Genomic DNA, 17,056 nt, shown 5'->3' with positions numbered 1-17,056 from the left:
AGTTTCCCATTTGTAAAAATGGAAATTTAAAAAAAGCATCTAGGCAGCTAGGTGGCACAGTGGATAGAGCACTGGCCCTGGAGTCAAGAGTACCTGGATTTAAATGCGGTCTCAGACACTTAATAATAATTACCTAGCTGTGTGGCCTTGGGCAAGTCACTTAATCCCACTGTCTTGCAAAAAAAAACAACTAAAAAAAAAGCATCTACCTCAGAATAATTGTGAGGAATCACAATAGCAGATATGTAAAGTGTTTTGCAAAGTTTACTATATAAATGCTAGCTATGATTACCTTCTAGGAGAGCTGGAACCCTGCATTTATTTGGAATTCAGGCCACTTACCCAGATAAAACCTTACTATTTCTGTTTCTGTTTCTTAATAGACTCCAGGACCCAGAATTATTTTTGAGATACAGATTAAATTGTGGCCAAAAAATTCAACAGTTTTTCTGAATAGGTGAAAGAAAACAAATGATGAGACAACATAATTCCATGGTCTGAGGGGGATTATCTGTTCTTCTTGTCTGAAGATCTAGAATATATAGAAGAGCAACTCTGAGGGCAGGAACCAGTAGTTCATTTCTGCAGGGAAGTCACTGTTCCATGGCAAAATGATTGTTTTGAGGATAAACCTCTTGCTTGGGTCCAAGTGGCAGTGGACAATATTTCCAAAGAAGTGTTTTTTCTCAGTTTGAATATCATAATTTTCACTTTTCCCCCCCTTACTCCTAATTATAACTCTTTCCCCAACCATTTAATCTCTCCTATTTCTGAATACTTGATTTATAGGCATGTAATACTTGAGGAAACATGGGCTAAATGGAACCTAAAATATAAATCCAAGTACAGATCATTGAGTCAACCTCAGAATTAAAACTCAGTTTTTGGTTTTGTTTTGTTTTCTTTTAACAAAGCCAGAAACCTGGCTCAAGCAAATTTATTCAGACCTCTGAGCACCTTTTTCCTCTGATATGCTTGGCTTCTAAACAAGTGGTTTTACTGCTTTTTTAAGAGTGTTTTAATTGTCATTTATCAAGGTATATTACTTTATTGGTTCCTATTGACTTGTTACATGTAACAGAACATGTTACAAAACATGTAGTTCTGGAATATATACACATTTCATTCATAGTCTTGCTAATTTTGATGTTAATTTCAACTAATTTTCTATATCAGACTTTTTAAATTATCTCTTACTTTAAAAATTGTCTCAAGTTATTTCATTGTACTATCCAGGCTGAGCCTCATTTTCTGAGCTTTTTCCTTCAATTTGCAATCTATTAATCTGATCCTAGGACAGGTAACATTATCTAGTAAGATATTCACCAGGGGAATGATGTTAAAATGCTGTTTCTTCACAACTTCCCATTCTTTTATGAATTTCATATCAAGCTTGGAAAAGAAGCTAGAAATAAGGAAAGGGAAAATGCAAACCTAAGTGAGTCCATAGTTGATCTAAGGAAGGTTCTCTTCAAATACTCAGGTAACAGATATAAATTGCAAAACATTTAATAGCAAACCTATTATGATTCACTGGTTGATTTGATTATCTTATTTTGTATCTTAATGGCACAATATCTAAATAGGATAGGATGTTAATACACCCCAAAGATCCTGAGCTAATAATGTAGTTCTCTTGACCCCTTCCCATTGATTTCAAAACTCAAATTGATACCCCTTTGGAGTGAAGGATACTACTACTACTACTACTACTACTACTACTACTACTACTACTACTACTACTACTACTACTATAGCAGTGGACTCATTATTAGAAATGAGTAAGAACACCAATTTATATTTTAGAGGAAAAAAAAATCACTCACTTCTATTTTCCTAATTGAACATGGTTTGTAAGGCTTTTGTTCATCCCAGGACTAATTCAAGGGTCAGGTTGCTCCTTCAGGACCCATCTCCATAAAGCCACTCCCTCTCCAAAACTATATGCTTATGTCCATTATGGGTTAATAGTTATTTTTCAGCTACTGTACATATTGGCCTCTTTTTTTGAATAAAGAAGTTAATCACAAGGCCATCAGTGTGTACAGACAATAAAGTGCAGGTCATCTTCCCATCTTCATATGACTTTGGGCAAGTTATGTAACCTGCCACCTGTTCCCTCATGCCTAAGACTAGAAGCTGTCAGGGTTGTTATAAGACTCAAGAAATGGTGAATGTAAGGGGATTGGGAATGAGATAAGAGGAGAAATTTGAGATAATTAGAACCAAATGCACAGACCAGAATACAACTAATCTAGTCAGAGTTCCTAGGTAGTACTGTGGAGAACTGGGTCTAGAATTAGGAAGACTTGATGACTTCAAATATAGCTTCAGACACTAAACTAGCTGTGTGAGGCTAAACAAATCATTTAACTCTGCTGTTTCTTCATATATAACATGAGCTGGAGAAGGAAATGGCAAACCACTGCAGTATCTTTGTCAAGAAAACCCCAAACTGGATGAAGATTCAGTCACAACTAAACAACAAAATTAAACAAGAATTAGCAACAGACTATATTAATAAATGTGACAATTCATTTATATTCAACTTACCATAAATTATAAAAAAATTTTCAGAGAAGGAATAATATATTGTATCAGGACTCCTGAAAAGAAATTTTTTTGATGTCGACTATGAATAGCATTTTGAAGTGAGGGCATTTATCTTTGAAAACAAAGCACAAGATAACTTTTTGTAATTTATCAGGTAGCATGGAATTACAGCAGGTAGAAAACCAGCCTCAGGAAAAATCAGAAGTTCCAGAAAGAAAAAGGGGTCTTTTTCTTCCAGGAGTTGCTACACCAAGGAAATCATAGGTCTAAATAAAAAAAAAATTATGCAATTCATTTCAATGTTCTCTCAAAAGCTTTCAAGTAAATGACAAGTATAAAACAGAAGTCTCTCAAAGTAAATCACGGACAGTCAAGACTAGGCAGCCAGGCACATACCTTAGTTGTACTAGTCTAACTGGCCCAAATGCGAGGTAGGCAATTTGAATATCCATGGGTATAAAAACATACATACAACCTATCACCAACATGGGACCCTCAGGAGGGCAGGAATATAGGTCATTATCAGGGAATTGCATGACATCAGTAAAAGGCCTGGTTACGTGGAAAGAGGACCACAGGTGGACAACCAGAGCACTGGTTCTACTAGTACCCTCATGATGTTGGGAAAAAATGAGTGAGGCTCCCGCAGAGGGAGAGTAAGAGTTGGGCAGGGAGGGAAGGATGGTTATTTGTCCAGAATCAATGAGATCACAGGCCCAATTGCAAAAGAAACTTAAAATGTACAAATTTAGAGTTCATATGGATCATTTGTGCCCAACCTATGGTAAAGACACTTCTGAGCATGTCATTTTATGTCTAATCAGCCACTGTCAGATACATTGTACCTTGAACCTGACAATGATATTTTGGTCCTCTTCAAGAATAAAGAACCACCAACTAACCATATTAAAATGATAATTTTCAATATTTGGAGTTATAGTGGCTATGAGGCTCTGAGAAATCTGACTATATCATCTCCCATGTCGTGAAATGTTTTGCCCTCTCTGAACTTTTAGACAGGACTTGAATCTCATCCTCTGCAGACCTTTTGCCAGAGAATTTCCCTTTCATACGCTATTAATATTTTGCTATACTCTCTGCATGGGAACACTTTACCTGTCAGATTAATAAGGGCACTAAGACATGAGCATCACAAAAGTAAAATGGGAAATTTTGATGAAGATTTTACACAAAATGAATTGAGCCAAAATTAGATGAAAAACAGTTAACTGGGGGAAAAAAACTTTGAGTTTTTCTGATCAAAGTCTCATTTCTCAAACATACAGAGAACAGAGACAAATTTCTAAAAATATGCTATTCCTCAACTGAAGCATGGTCAAAGAATAAGGACAGGCAGTTTTCAGAAGAAGCCTAAATCATTACTAACTAGAGAAATGCAAATTTAAACAGCTATTATCTCACACCTATTATATTAGAGAACATGACAAAAAAGGAAAATAATTCTGGGAGGGGAATGTGGAAAAGTAGAGACATTACTTCACTGCTGTTAGGTTTACAAATTGATTCAACTATTCTGGAAAGCAATTTGGAACGATGCTCAAAGTGCCATAAATCTGCATATTCTTCCCATTACTAGGTCCATATCCCAAAACGATCAAATAAAAAGAACCTTTATGTTCAAAAATATCTTTAACAGAATTTTGGGGTAGCATTTCCCATCAAGTGGGGATTGGTTGATAAAGCTGTGTGATGTATGACTGTAATGGAATGACAAGGGGGATGATTTTGGAAGAATTATATGAACTGATACAGAGTGAAAGGAGTAGAAAGACTACACAATATGCAATATTGTAAGAATGATCAACTATGACTCAAGATACTGATTAAGGACCCATGATGAATAATGAATAATTTAGTGAGAGCTCTGAGAGCACTGACTCCAGGATAGATTGACGCATACTTTTTCCAAATTTTATCTTTCTTGGGGTAGTTTTGGAGGAAGGCTGTGGGGCTTTTTGTAACATGGCTAATATGGAAATGTTTTGCATGATTTTATATGTATAACCCCTATCATATTACTTACCTTGCCTTCTCAAGGCATTTGGGAAGGCAAGAATTTGGAACTCAGAAGTTTTAATGATTAATATTAAATTTTACATCTATATTTAATTAAGTAAAAATATATTAAAAAATGCAAGCCTTGGAAAGGACAGGAAAGACAGTCTTTTTAGCTTGTGTTTTGTATTCCCCAGCACAACCTGCCACTTAATAAATGTTTGTTGACTGACTACAGTAATACGATTCAATTCAACAAAGGTTTATTGAATACCTACTTTCTTTAAGCCACTGTACTAGATGTTTTTATGTCATTTGGTCTTCTGACCCTGAGGGTGAGCCAATCAATAAAGGTCACTACTTACACTTGATGAGAATTAACTTATTTTTCATTGTTTACTGAAACTGGAAAAAAAAATTCTGTACCAAAATGTATACAACTTAGTAATTGTACAAAATGTTATTTCTGCAAGACAACGGCTGGTAAGTTACATTCACCAAAATGAACACTGAACTAACCTTTCACTGTCAATCCAATGAAAAGTTCAGATAAATAAGTCACTGGCTGAAAATAGTCAGTAACATGAAGCAGCTCAAAATACCACATACAAAAGGAAAAGTGAGTCTTTGATAACAGTATCATAGAAAGGAACATCTGGGTATTACATGCTACTGCAGCATCACTGGAATGTATCACAGTCAATCTCCTACATTAGACACCAGCTTTATAAGATCAACACTTAAAACATTAGAATGGACATAATATAAAATAAGGAGCTCTTTTTTAAATTTATACAAAACTTCATGTTTAAAAAAAAATACAGTATCTCTCTTCATCCCCAGTTAGCCTTAAATGCTTTTGTGGGACCATTAAAAAGCCTGTGTCAAGTGTTCTGCAATTATCAACTTCCTAGTTACAGGAAAAAAAAATGACACTTCCCCTCTGGTGCTCATCCCTATGGCTCCTTCATTGGCTGGAAGGCTCACTGGTTAAGTCCTGTTTATTCTCCCTTGTTAGAAATGCTACAACAAGTAGGCTGGGGCTTTCTCGATGCATTAAATAACACTACTTTAGTTGCCCAAGCTCTAGAATTTTTTCAATGTACAATTTGATTTGTATTTATTTAACAGTTTCAATAAACTCCTAGCATCAGAGGCATTATTACAACATATACAGTTTGATACAATAGTTTACAAAAAAACTATGAGGAATTGCTTTTAGTTAAATAAATTATAATAACTTTCTTTTGAAAAGAAAACTGGCTTAGAGAAAGAACATCTTTTCCCAACAAACTTGTGTTTCTCAGGCTGTGTTGTACAAATAGAGGCCCATGGTCCTATACTTGTTTGAAAACACCCTAATCTAAATCCTATACTTAAAAGGTTTGACATTTTAAAGAGAAACATCTGTTAGAATTGTTGCAATTTTAAATCTTCCTTTAGTAAGTGGCTCAAAGCTTCTCCTGGGTTTGCTAAAGCTTTAGACAGACAGGCCAATGGAGTAAGTTCTAAAAAAGAACTTAACAGCCCGAAGGAGTAAACACAGTGATTTTTGGTACTTGTGGCACAGAATGGTTATGTACTATGGGCAGCACATTATTCTGCTATCTGGTAGGAAAGAATTCAAAAAGCTTTTTCCTTAAAAAATTAAAGCAGAGCCCCTATCTTGAGTTTTAGTTAAATGCTGTCAAAAACTGAATTAGGTCGGCACCAAATAGAATACAATGAAAACCATTACTCTTCTTTCTTAAAAGACTCAAGCTTAATAATCTGAATACAAAAACCAGATGTTTTGAGAACTATAACTGAACTATTTCTTTAGGCTTAAAAATTCTATTTTCTACCCAGGGGGGGAAAAAAAATCTCCCATTGATCACCATGAAATTTGCATATTTATGAATTTCATCAAAATCAGAAATTATTTTTCCATCTTATTCCTTCTTTCAGACATGAGCTGGTATTTACTAACTGGTACTTTGATGCATTAATACCTAAGTTGATCTCTTTCAGAAAAACACAAGTAGGCAGAACACTAAACTGCTGTCAGATCTGGAAAAGAAACTCTTCTTAGAGAAGTGATCTTGAACCACTGAAGCCAGTTGCTTCCCTGAACATGTCTAGTTCTCTTAACAAGACATTGCACTGTTGTTTGTTTGTTTTTTTTTTTATAAATTCACAGATTTTCTACATTAGTCCTCCTTTAGATCCCATCCTCATGAGAATGCTTGAGTTCAGAACTTCAGTGACACTCAAGCTACCTTTTTGGTGCAGATTCCTTGGAGATCTTGTAGGTTTACTTTTGATCTAAAAGAAAAGACAAAAATGATGAGACACAAGATACTAGTAATATAACAGATTATTCTCAATTCATTTTGAACTCTGAATACTGTATGATTTACACTGAATATTGCAGTCCCACCTGTTGTGGATCATGTGGCTTTTAACAAGATGGCCTGCGGCCAACGCAGCCATCAGCGACAACTCTCCAGCCAGAACTGTACCACACACTATTTTTGCAAGCTGACGAGCATTTTCTCCAGGGTTGTCTTTGCATGCTCCTTGAACACCAAGCATCTAGAGTCAAAGAACATATTTTACCTTTAAGAGCCATACCAAAAGTTGCTACTAATCAGGTCTTACAAAGGGATATGGGTATCCACAGATCAGCCTCTACAATAGAGCAAATGGCAGAGATGACCAACCATTTTTCCTAGAAAGGTATGTGGCCATCATACCATATAAATCCACTTAGTGGTCAGCAATATATTCAAACGTTTTTAAAACTACTCTTTACTAGTTCTGTCAATCTATCTTAAGAAATTGTTAAGGGGTGAACACCTCAGGAAGAAGACTGATTAGCATGGTATGTATGTAAACATACTTGATAGGCTTAGAGGAAAAATAGTGATCAAAATAAATAAAATGTGATTAAAATGTTCAGGTGAGCTGTGTGATAGAACCTAGCTATCATGGATATAGAATAAAGGGAAAACTGCCTCAGAATGACACATACATGTGCTTTTGATGCTTTTATACCTGCAAACAGGCCTGCTGTGGCAGCAGGTTAGTTCCTCCACCAACTGTTCCTATTTCTATGGATGGCATAGTACAACTGATATACAGGTCTTCATTTAAGGGACCAGTTGCTTCCATAAGAGTGATGCAATTAGAGCTGCCCACATTCTGCGCTGCATCCTTTTAAAAGAAAAAAAGGGAACGAAGGAAGAATGTGATTATCTAATACATACTTTCCTGAGATTCTGAACAGTACAACAGAAAGAAAGTCAAGTCAGAGAATTTACCTGACCACAAGCAATGAAGATGGCAGTTACAATATTGGCTGCATGTGCATTATAGCCTCCTATGCTACCAGCCATGGCTGAGCCCACCAAATTCTTGCTGATGTTAACTTCAACCAAAGCTTCTGTAGTGGTTTTTAATACCTAGAAAAGATACAAATATTTTTATATCCTCCCTCTGGACTTTCATTATTTGCCTGTTTTTTTGGTGGGAGTGGAAGAGATGAAGACATCAGACAAAAGGGCACATTCCTTGACCCAAAAGGTAGGGAGGGCAGAATTCTACCTATAAGGAATTCCCACCATCAAAGAAATCATTAATACATGTCACATTGCCATAAAGGTCACAAATAAAAAATTATTTGCTATTATTCCCCCCACATGTAAATCAAATTGCATCAATTTTTCTTCAACTTACAATAGCCTTTGAATTTGATTCAATTACTTACTTCTTTGACAACCTTTGCTGGAATGACAGCTTCACAAACAACAGATTTCCCTCTTCCTTCTATCCAATTTATAGCAGCAGGTTTTTTGTCTGTACAGTAGTTACCACTAACGGCTAGAATTTGAATTTCAGGAAAAAATTCACGAAGTTTTGCAAGTGCTTTCTCTGTTCCCTATAATGAAAAAATATACATTAATAAAGCACATGTTCACCTTTTCCCTAGCTCACACATGACTTGTCAGGCAGCTCTACTTACATACTTAAGCGTCTATCATTTAATTTGATGTAAGGAGCTCCCTTCCACAGGCAGAACGGATAGGTGATGGAATGCTAGCTAGCCTTTGGGTCAGGAAAACCTGGGTTCACATTTTGCTGTGAAACTTATTAAGTTGTAGATGGGCTGCAATTTATATTGGTTGAGTCTCCCAAAGAGTTGCAATACACTGATGAAATTTGTTCATTTGTATAGATGTGTCCTTCCCCCCTGGCCCCCCATATTCACTTCATGAAGAGCAACACTTTTATGAAAACTTAATAGACTGTCTTTGAGAAATGATGTGACTCTAAAATTCATCATCCTGCAACTCCTCTGGATGAACCTTCAGAACTGACTAGGTTACTACTTGAACAGGTCATATTAGTGCTGGAGCCTGGGAGGACATGGCAAAGTTTGTGTTTTGCTGCTTGAGCCTTATGCCTTTGACATCACACACAGCTACTGGTGTAGGACTTTAATGGTGGATATTCGTGTAATTATTAGAACTTATTGCTATCCCATACAAGGAAACTACCTTAGAGGAACTATAACAGCACAAATGGGTACATAAATAAAATGTACTTTGTATTTGCATATGCACTTGTATATGCTGTTTTAGGAACTATTCCAGTAACTAAGCATATAAACCTTGCATCCATCACCTATTATGCCTTGGTCATCTTTTTATTTTTTTCCTGAGTAGAGCAGATGTGTCTAACTCAAGTAAAAAAGCTTTGTAGGTAGCTATGAATATACTTTTTGAGCTATGGCTCTCAAAAAATACTTAACAAGTATGTATGAATGCCACAAATGACTTGAACCTACTAAATGGGCACTAAGTTTTTTTTTTTAAGCATACACTAAGCTATTGACTGTGTCCTGGGTTACTACTTGGTAACCAAAAAGATGTAATAAGATCCTGTCCCCCCCCCCCCCAACCTAGGATTAACATTTCTTGCCTCCATGTCTATTCTCAAATTGTCTCTCATTGCCCAAAAACTCATCTCCATTTACTGAAATCTTTGCTCTTCTTTTAGGGAGTCACTCAGAGGCTATTTCCCCCAAAGAGTCTTCACTGATGCTCTCTACTGGAAGGACTCATCACATTTGTTTGTACAGTTTGAAATAACTTTGAAATGTTTTTTTCTTTACCTTGCCTACATGACTGTAAATTCCAAGGACTACAAGTTTAATATATTTTAATGCATATATTTGATGAATATAGGAAAAATAAACCTTATATTGCAATTGATGTTTAAAGAATACATGCATTGGCACTTTTAAAGTTCTACACAGATTTAGTCAGTTTTTCCTTTCTTTGACTTCATTATGAAATATGCATCCACCAAAATATCAATCACTGGCCCAACCAGTAGCCATCTAAATATTAAATAGGCTAAGACATGTTAGAAAAATAAAATGCTAGTCAAATATAGTCTTCTTGAAAGGGAATAATATAGGCTAATAGCAACAAATGCTGCTGACACCTCCAAGTCACTTAACTCAATAAACATTTACTAAAAGCTTATTTTAGGCCAAGCATTGTGCTAAGAGCTGGGGATACAAGGATATACTTCAAGGAATGAAATTATTTGCAAGTAGTTATAATGGAGGGGACAACAAAGTGGTTAAATTCAATAGCTTGGAAAAAAAGGGCACTAATTGTTGAGACTTCATGCACAAGATGGTGCTTGAGGGTTATCTTGAAGAGAAAGAATCTTTTTTTTTGTGTTTTCTTTTTTTTTAGGTTTTTTTGCAGGGCAATGGGGCTTGCCCAAGGCCACACAGCTAGGTAATTATTAAGTGTCTGAGGCAGGAGTTGAACTCAGGTACTCCTGACTCCAGGGTCAGTGCTCTATCCACTGTGCCACAGCCCTGAGAAAGAATCTTTGTAGTCATAAAAAGGAACTCTTGCCCAAGGTCACACAGCTAGGTAATTTTTAATCATCTGAGGCTGGATTTGAACTCCAGTCCTACCAACTCCAGGGCCAGTCCTCTATCCACTGTACCACTTAGCTGTCCCAAAGGCTCCTTCTTAAGATGATATGCTTATTTGAGATTAGCATCTAAATTTAAGGTATGCAACTATGAAATGTTAACTTCAAATCTCCTGTCCAGTTTTCCTTTGAGCAGAGTTCCACTGTTTGGAAAGGATAGAAACCAACATTCAAGTCCAGCAGAGCTGAGAGGGGCCAGTCAATGCACTTCACTAGGTAATGGAAACATAGCATTGAAGTCAGATGCACCAGTCACTGGTCATTCCAGAATATACCTTTGAAATCATGTTCATTCCCATGGCATCCCCTGTCCTGGATTGAAAACGGATATAGACATTGCGACCAGCCAGACTAATGTGAACTTTCTGGAGACGTGCAAATCTATAAATGAAATCACCAAAAACATTAGAGTTGAAAGAGGTCTCAGAATTCATCTACTTCAAACTTTCATTTTATAAAGAAGTCAGTAACCTTAGGCCCAGAGAAACTCAAATTATTAACAAGGCCTTCTTCTGTAACCAAGTGACAGACTAGAGATTGCCTCAACTGTGTTTCATTGACAACTCTCATCATGTTGCTCTCCATTAAACCATTCCTTATCATCACAATTTTACCTATCCAATAAGGTCCAAATTCCTCAGTTCATCTTTCAAAGGCCCATATTATGTTTTGGCCTCAAAAAATCAGTTTCCTCATATACAAAATGGGAATACTTGACTCACCTTGCAAAGATGTTGAAATGCTATGAAAATATTAAAGCACTATAAACACATCAGCTATCATTACTATAACCTCAAACTATTTTTAGTGCCTAGCATAAAATCTTGTACAGAATAGGTGCCCCCACATGACTCAATTCTAAAAGTCAAGGTTCTTTCAGAACAAAATAAATTAATGGATCTAAACAATCCTCATAAATAACATGTAGCAATTAAAAAAAAAACTTGTTTGTCTCCTTCAGAGGTCTTTTCCGCTGCTCTCAATTACTATTATTGAATTTACATAGGCATCTCTAAAGCTGAATAACATATCATATTATCTTAAGCAGCTATGAAGGCAATTAATGATTATATACTTCAACCCTAAAACCACCCACTCACAGCCATTACATACTCTCTCTCTCTCTCCTCCCCCTCCCCTTTACCTGCTGGTACTATCGAATGCTTCCTTTATTATTTTAAAGCCTTCAGGACTTTCAAGCCAAGTCTTCATCTTTGCAGAGTCACAGGCACTAGGAAACCTTACAACAGGCCCTCGAGTCATTCCATCTGCTAGAACACAGCTACTTGCTCCTCCACCAAGCTAAATCAGGAAATAAGCCAGTAAGATAGTTCATTATTACTATTAAAGATTCACATAATAAATAAGGAAAAAGAATTATTCTGCTTGTTCCCAAATTACCCTGGATTGCCTTGTCAGGGGCAAATGAGGAAGTTACTTACATAAATTGCTCTACAACCCCTGTTGGTACTGGCCACAAGACAGCCTTCAGTTGTGGCCATTGGGACCTGGAATTCTTTGCCATCTAGGTAGAGGGGCCCTGCTACTCCAACTGGGACAGGCATATATCCAATAACATTCTCACAGCAAGCTCCCATCACCTAAAAGGTCAAATGGTGCAATGAAATACTAATAGGGATTGTAGTTACTCACCTTCACTTATACTACTGTTATTTTCTTAATTTATACCTTTTTTCAACTAAACTCTTTATATTCATTTCATTTTTAGTTTGTTTTTCTATATATAAAATAGGAAAAAAAAGGATCTGTACTTTTTTTTTTCATTTTTACTTATCACAGGATCATAAATTTGGAGAGTAAAAGTTTCACAGGAAGGTAGATTACACTCCTTCCTATTACAGATGAAGAACTGAGGTCCAGTCCAATGATTTGCTCAAAGTCAATAAAAAATAGTTAATGACAGGAGGTACTATTTGAATTCCAGTTAAGTCCAAAACCCCCCATTTTATAGATGAGAAAAATAAAACTCAGATAAATTAATTAAAGAGACTTGCATTAAGGTCTCACAGGTGTTATGAGACAGAGCACAAGATTTAAACCTTCTTTTTTCCTCTTTTTTTTAGATTTTTGCAAGGCAAACAGGGTAAAGTGGCTTGCCCAAGGCCACACAGCTAGGTAATTATTAAGTGTCTGAGACCAGAATTGAACCCAGGTAACTCCTGACTCCAGGGCAGTGCTTTATCCACTGCACCACCTAGCTGCCCCAAGATTTAAACCTTAAACCAGGTCCTGACTCCAAATTCAGTATTCTTTTTATCTGTCAAGTAAAATAATACATTGTAATCGGATAAACCAAAAATCCTCCTCATAAATTGAGGTACTTTTCAAGTCACATGCTATTTAAATTCTCTCTTAAGGGGATAAGATGGAAAATCTGAAGGAACATTAATCTCCAAGTTAGCAACACATGCATGCTTCACTGTCCAATTCCAAATCATTTTACATGAAAACTAGCTCTCTAAATTTAAACATGTAAGAAGAGGCAAAAGGAGAAAAAAGGATTACTATAGATGGGACCTCCTAACTACTCTCTTTTAACATAATTTTTCCTAAATATCTCACCTCAATAAGATTTTCAATAATTTCTTTAGCTGTCAGTCACAATCAGTAAGGATTATCTTAGAGCTTTAACTAGCTCTAATATCTTTGGATCAAAATTAAAAGTTTTCTTATTTAAAATGTTTTTATATAGAAGTATATTTTCATATAAAAGTAAATATTCCCTTTTATTCAATGTATGTATGAGTACCAGTTAATAAAGGCAAATATTTACATGTATGTTGAAATCATTATGTACATATATATACACACACACACACAACTGATCTTTATAACTTACAAATTAGTATATGTAACTAATATATACCTATGTGTACATATCTGTTTAATAAAGGGAAATATATAGATATGTTCATACCCTATATAATGAGGGGAAAAATACATATATGTAGCATCAAATGATATTAAAATAGTTTGGAGATCATTAGTTGTTTATAAAAAAATCCTACTTATTATGAAGTTCAGTTAAGGAAAAACATTTTTAAAAAACTACAAAGTGTAGAAAGTCTTTGAAAATTACTCACCAAAGAATAATTATAATCCCTGTATGGTAAATACTCTAATGAAGAAGGTTCAGGAAGCTTCTTAGACAACATTTGTCGGCGAATAGACACACCTCGTTCATGGGTTTCCATCAAAGTTTCCAATTTGTATGCTGGAATATGCTTAGCATTGACTAATCTGATGATCTCAGTATCACTGAGGAATTTTGCACCTTTCTTAAAAAAAAAAGAGGAGGGGGGTAAAACTCAGTTTCATTAAAGGAATTTATGCTTCTCCCTTACATTACTATCTATAGAGCAAAGCATTTAATAGTTGTATAAGTCTAGTCTTACAAAGTGATAATGAAACAATTGTTTGTGGGTGTAAGTCTTACAAAGTGATAATGAAACATAAGAGCTTATAAAAACATCTTTGAATTTTGGAAATACCTGACCATGACTACATTACTATACTTAAGAAAAATGTACACACAGCTTGGCAATGGAATGGTAGTTATGTTTAAAGAACTGTAAAAACCATCCTTCTGTGAGTTCTCTCCATTGAGGGAGATTACAACATAAATAGCTAAGCTGATAGGTTTTACAAGTTGCTCTATCTAAAAATCCTACTTTACTTCATCACGGTGTGAGAATCTTCTTTATAGTAGCTAAACTGGTTTTAGGGTTAATCACTGAATCTATTTGTTACCAGCTTGGTTGAATCAAAAGTTTTTGCTGGTACAGCCTTCCAGAATTTAAGGTCAACTCCACTCCGAGAAGAGATCTCAGAAAAAAGACTTTAGTGGAGGAATATATGTGTACTTTCTGGAGTTTAGATTTTATTTGAGGTGATCTGATTAACGTTAGTTCTGGGGAAGAAGACAGGAGAAGGAAAATGCAGAAATTTGCTACATTTTGAGTAAATCAGTATCACTGAAACCAATTATTAGTAGTTTAAGGTGTTTAGATGATGTTCATAGGAATCATAAAGGAAAACATCCTCGATTAGATCTTAACAAGATTTAATAGTTTGCTTTTTTCCTAATATATCAAGACAGCCATTAAAGGGACTTGGACCTCTCTGATTCACAAAAACATAAATGAATGCAATTTTATATATCATGGGCAACTTATCTAACTGAAGTTTATCTATCAAGAGGTATTTTTTCATCTTAACCAAATTCATGTTTCTAAAGAAAACAAATCTAACAGCTAAACCATCAAGATACACATTAAACAAGTCATAAATCTCAGAATGTGCCCCTTCATGTGATTTAAGTACTAAGGAAACATGTTCTGCTAAATAGTCCAGAGTTTTAGAAGCATACTATTAATGTATGCCAAGCAACTAGGTAAAATTCTCATATGTGATAACTCAAGAGGAATACATGTGGTATAAATAGAAGTGATGTAGTTTTTTTTCCCCCTTAGGTTTTTGCAAGGCAAACGGGGTTAAGTGGCTTGCCCAAGGCCACACAGCTTAAGTGTCTGAGACCGGATTTGAACCCAGGTACTCCTGACTCCAGGGCCGGTGCTTTATCCATTATGCCACCTAGCCACCCGAAGTGATTTAGTTTTAAGAAACAAATGAGATTGTGAATGTGGGGAAAAAATTTAAAAGTTAAGAGCATTACTGTAAATGTAAGGTTTTATTACCTTATGTATATATTTGAGTACCTAGTAAAAGGCAGACTAGCAATGAACATTCACACTGTGCTTTTTCCTAGGCCTAGAGAAAAGTTAGGAAAGATAACTTATACATATATTATGGGAAAGGGACTGGTTTTAAAAGAAATTAAATTCTACTTAAATACACACAAAAATACGACTATACTGGAATTATCAGTCCTACTGGTTAGAACACAATCTTCTCTTATGCATGACTAGCTTCAGATTATGCTGGGAAGACAATTATTCAAAGAGGAGACCTGCACTATCTAAAGTGCACTATCAATAAGCAATACTTATAATTTCAAGCTTTTAAAATACTGATCTTACACTTCTAAACAACACAGTGTGAAGGATGATCACAGTGTAGGCACTCAAGTGTTAGACAACTGATATCAGAAATTTCTGCCTAAAACAAGATTGGAAACTTGTGACATTTTTTTCCTTACCTCTGCATTTTCAAGTATCCGGAGACATTCTTCATTAGGACGTGGCTCAATGGGCAGTTCGATTTCAGGCTCAGTATTTGAAGATGTTGGATGCACAGTAGAGTTACCCACAACAAATGTAACCTTTGATGTTTCAGTTTCTGCCAATAAGGGCTTGATCACCTCAGCTGTCCAAAAATATCAGACAAAGTTCAACAAAACTTTAGTTTACAAGAATTAGTAGCAGACAGAACTTATCAACTACTTTTAGTATTCAAGAGGACAGGAGAACACATACCTTTTCTCTCCTGGTTACGCCCAGATTCTTCTTCCATTTCACTGAATTTCTGTTTGTCCAATACAGGTTCCCGTCTACAACAAGTATCTGGAGCCTTCTTTTGAATCATCACAGGAGATGTGATGGGGTTTTTTAATGACAGTGTAGACTCTGTTTCTGCCTGTTCAAAGAAGATGTACTTGACAGCCAGAAGGAGAGCTAAACCAAGGGTGATCATTTGTTCAATGTCCATACTGATCATTCTAAATAAAAACAAGAAAATTAGGGTTTACTCTTCCTAGCAAAAAGTTCCAACTACAAGTACAACATCAGAACAGTATAATATGATAAAAATAAATGATTTTGTGAGATGTGATTTATTTCAACCTGAAAGAACTCTTAGTATGGTAGTTCCCTACCCTCTACCAATACAAATTGCAAACCATCTCTAGAGCATCTTTATGAAGTCCAAGGTTAGCTACTTATAACTTAAGTATCTTGGTCACATAGTGACTAAGTATCACAATCAGAATTTGAACCCAAGCCTTTGCTGACTACAAGCCCAGGATCCTATGCGACAAAAATGATGCCACTGTGAAAAAACATAGTAAAAATAAAAAGAAATATAATAATTCAGGCAAATGTCAACTTACTTAGAAAGATAAAATTGCCAGAGAGAAACATTAGGTTCAATTCTTTTAGAAACATTTTCATCCAATCCTAAAGCAACCTTAGAATTTTCAGCTGTACTATTTTGAGATGATGGATCAGCTATCCAGCGACTATGAGCATGAACAAGAACCAAGCCTAAAGACTGAAATGAGAAAAAAATGTGTTTCAATAGTGAAATTACTTTTATCTATGCAGCAAAGTTAAAGAAGAATTGTCAGAATTGAGGTCCCCAGAACCCTGAATGAAGTTTTTTCCAAGCAGTTTTAGCCAAAATGCTATACTCTCCCACTTATCATCCATCACACTGATGGAAATTAAATTTTTCCTATGCTCAATAAATGAATAAGCAGGAAGGTATCTTTATCACTTCTCTCCTATGA

The 17,056-nt window shown here is 35.5% G+C and overlaps 1 protein-coding gene across 5 annotated transcripts in view; it reads right to left on the bottom strand.

Moving 5' to 3' along the window:
- Positions 1-4,815: 4,815 nt before the first annotated feature.
- HMGCR (3-hydroxy-3-methylglutaryl-CoA reductase) overlaps positions 4,816-17,056 on the bottom strand; it is a 28,952-nt gene continuing 16,711 nt past the window's right edge. For all 5 annotated transcript variants that reach the window (XM_074208416.1, XM_074208418.1, XM_074208417.1 and 2 more), the window contains 12 exons: positions 16,658-16,818; positions 16,026-16,267; positions 15,749-15,915; positions 13,674-13,868; positions 12,012-12,170; positions 11,714-11,871; positions 10,845-10,950; positions 8,318-8,488; positions 7,872-8,012; positions 7,606-7,764; positions 6,989-7,143; positions 4,816-6,873 (listed from right to left, as the gene is read on the bottom strand). In XM_074208416.1, the coding sequence (XP_074064517.1) occupies positions 6,819-6,873; positions 6,989-7,143; positions 7,606-7,764; positions 7,872-8,012; positions 8,318-8,488; positions 10,845-10,950; positions 11,714-11,871; positions 12,012-12,170; positions 13,674-13,868; positions 15,749-15,915; positions 16,026-16,267; positions 16,658-16,818 (1,869 nt within the window). In that variant the 3' untranslated portion in view covers positions 4,816-6,818. The remainder of the gene's footprint in view (positions 6,874-6,988; positions 7,144-7,605; positions 7,765-7,871; positions 8,013-8,317; positions 8,489-10,844; positions 10,951-11,713; positions 11,872-12,011; positions 12,171-13,673; positions 13,869-15,748; positions 15,916-16,025; positions 16,268-16,657; positions 16,819-17,056) is intronic.

This window comes from Macrotis lagotis, chromosome X (genome assembly GCF_037893015.1).
Source record: "Macrotis lagotis isolate mMagLag1 chromosome X, bilby.v1.9.chrom.fasta, whole genome shotgun sequence".
Lineage (NCBI taxonomy): Eukaryota > Metazoa > Chordata > Mammalia > Peramelemorphia > Peramelidae > Macrotis > Macrotis lagotis.
Note: the sequence above shows the minus strand (reverse complement) of the source record. Positions and strands in the feature narration are given on the sequence as shown.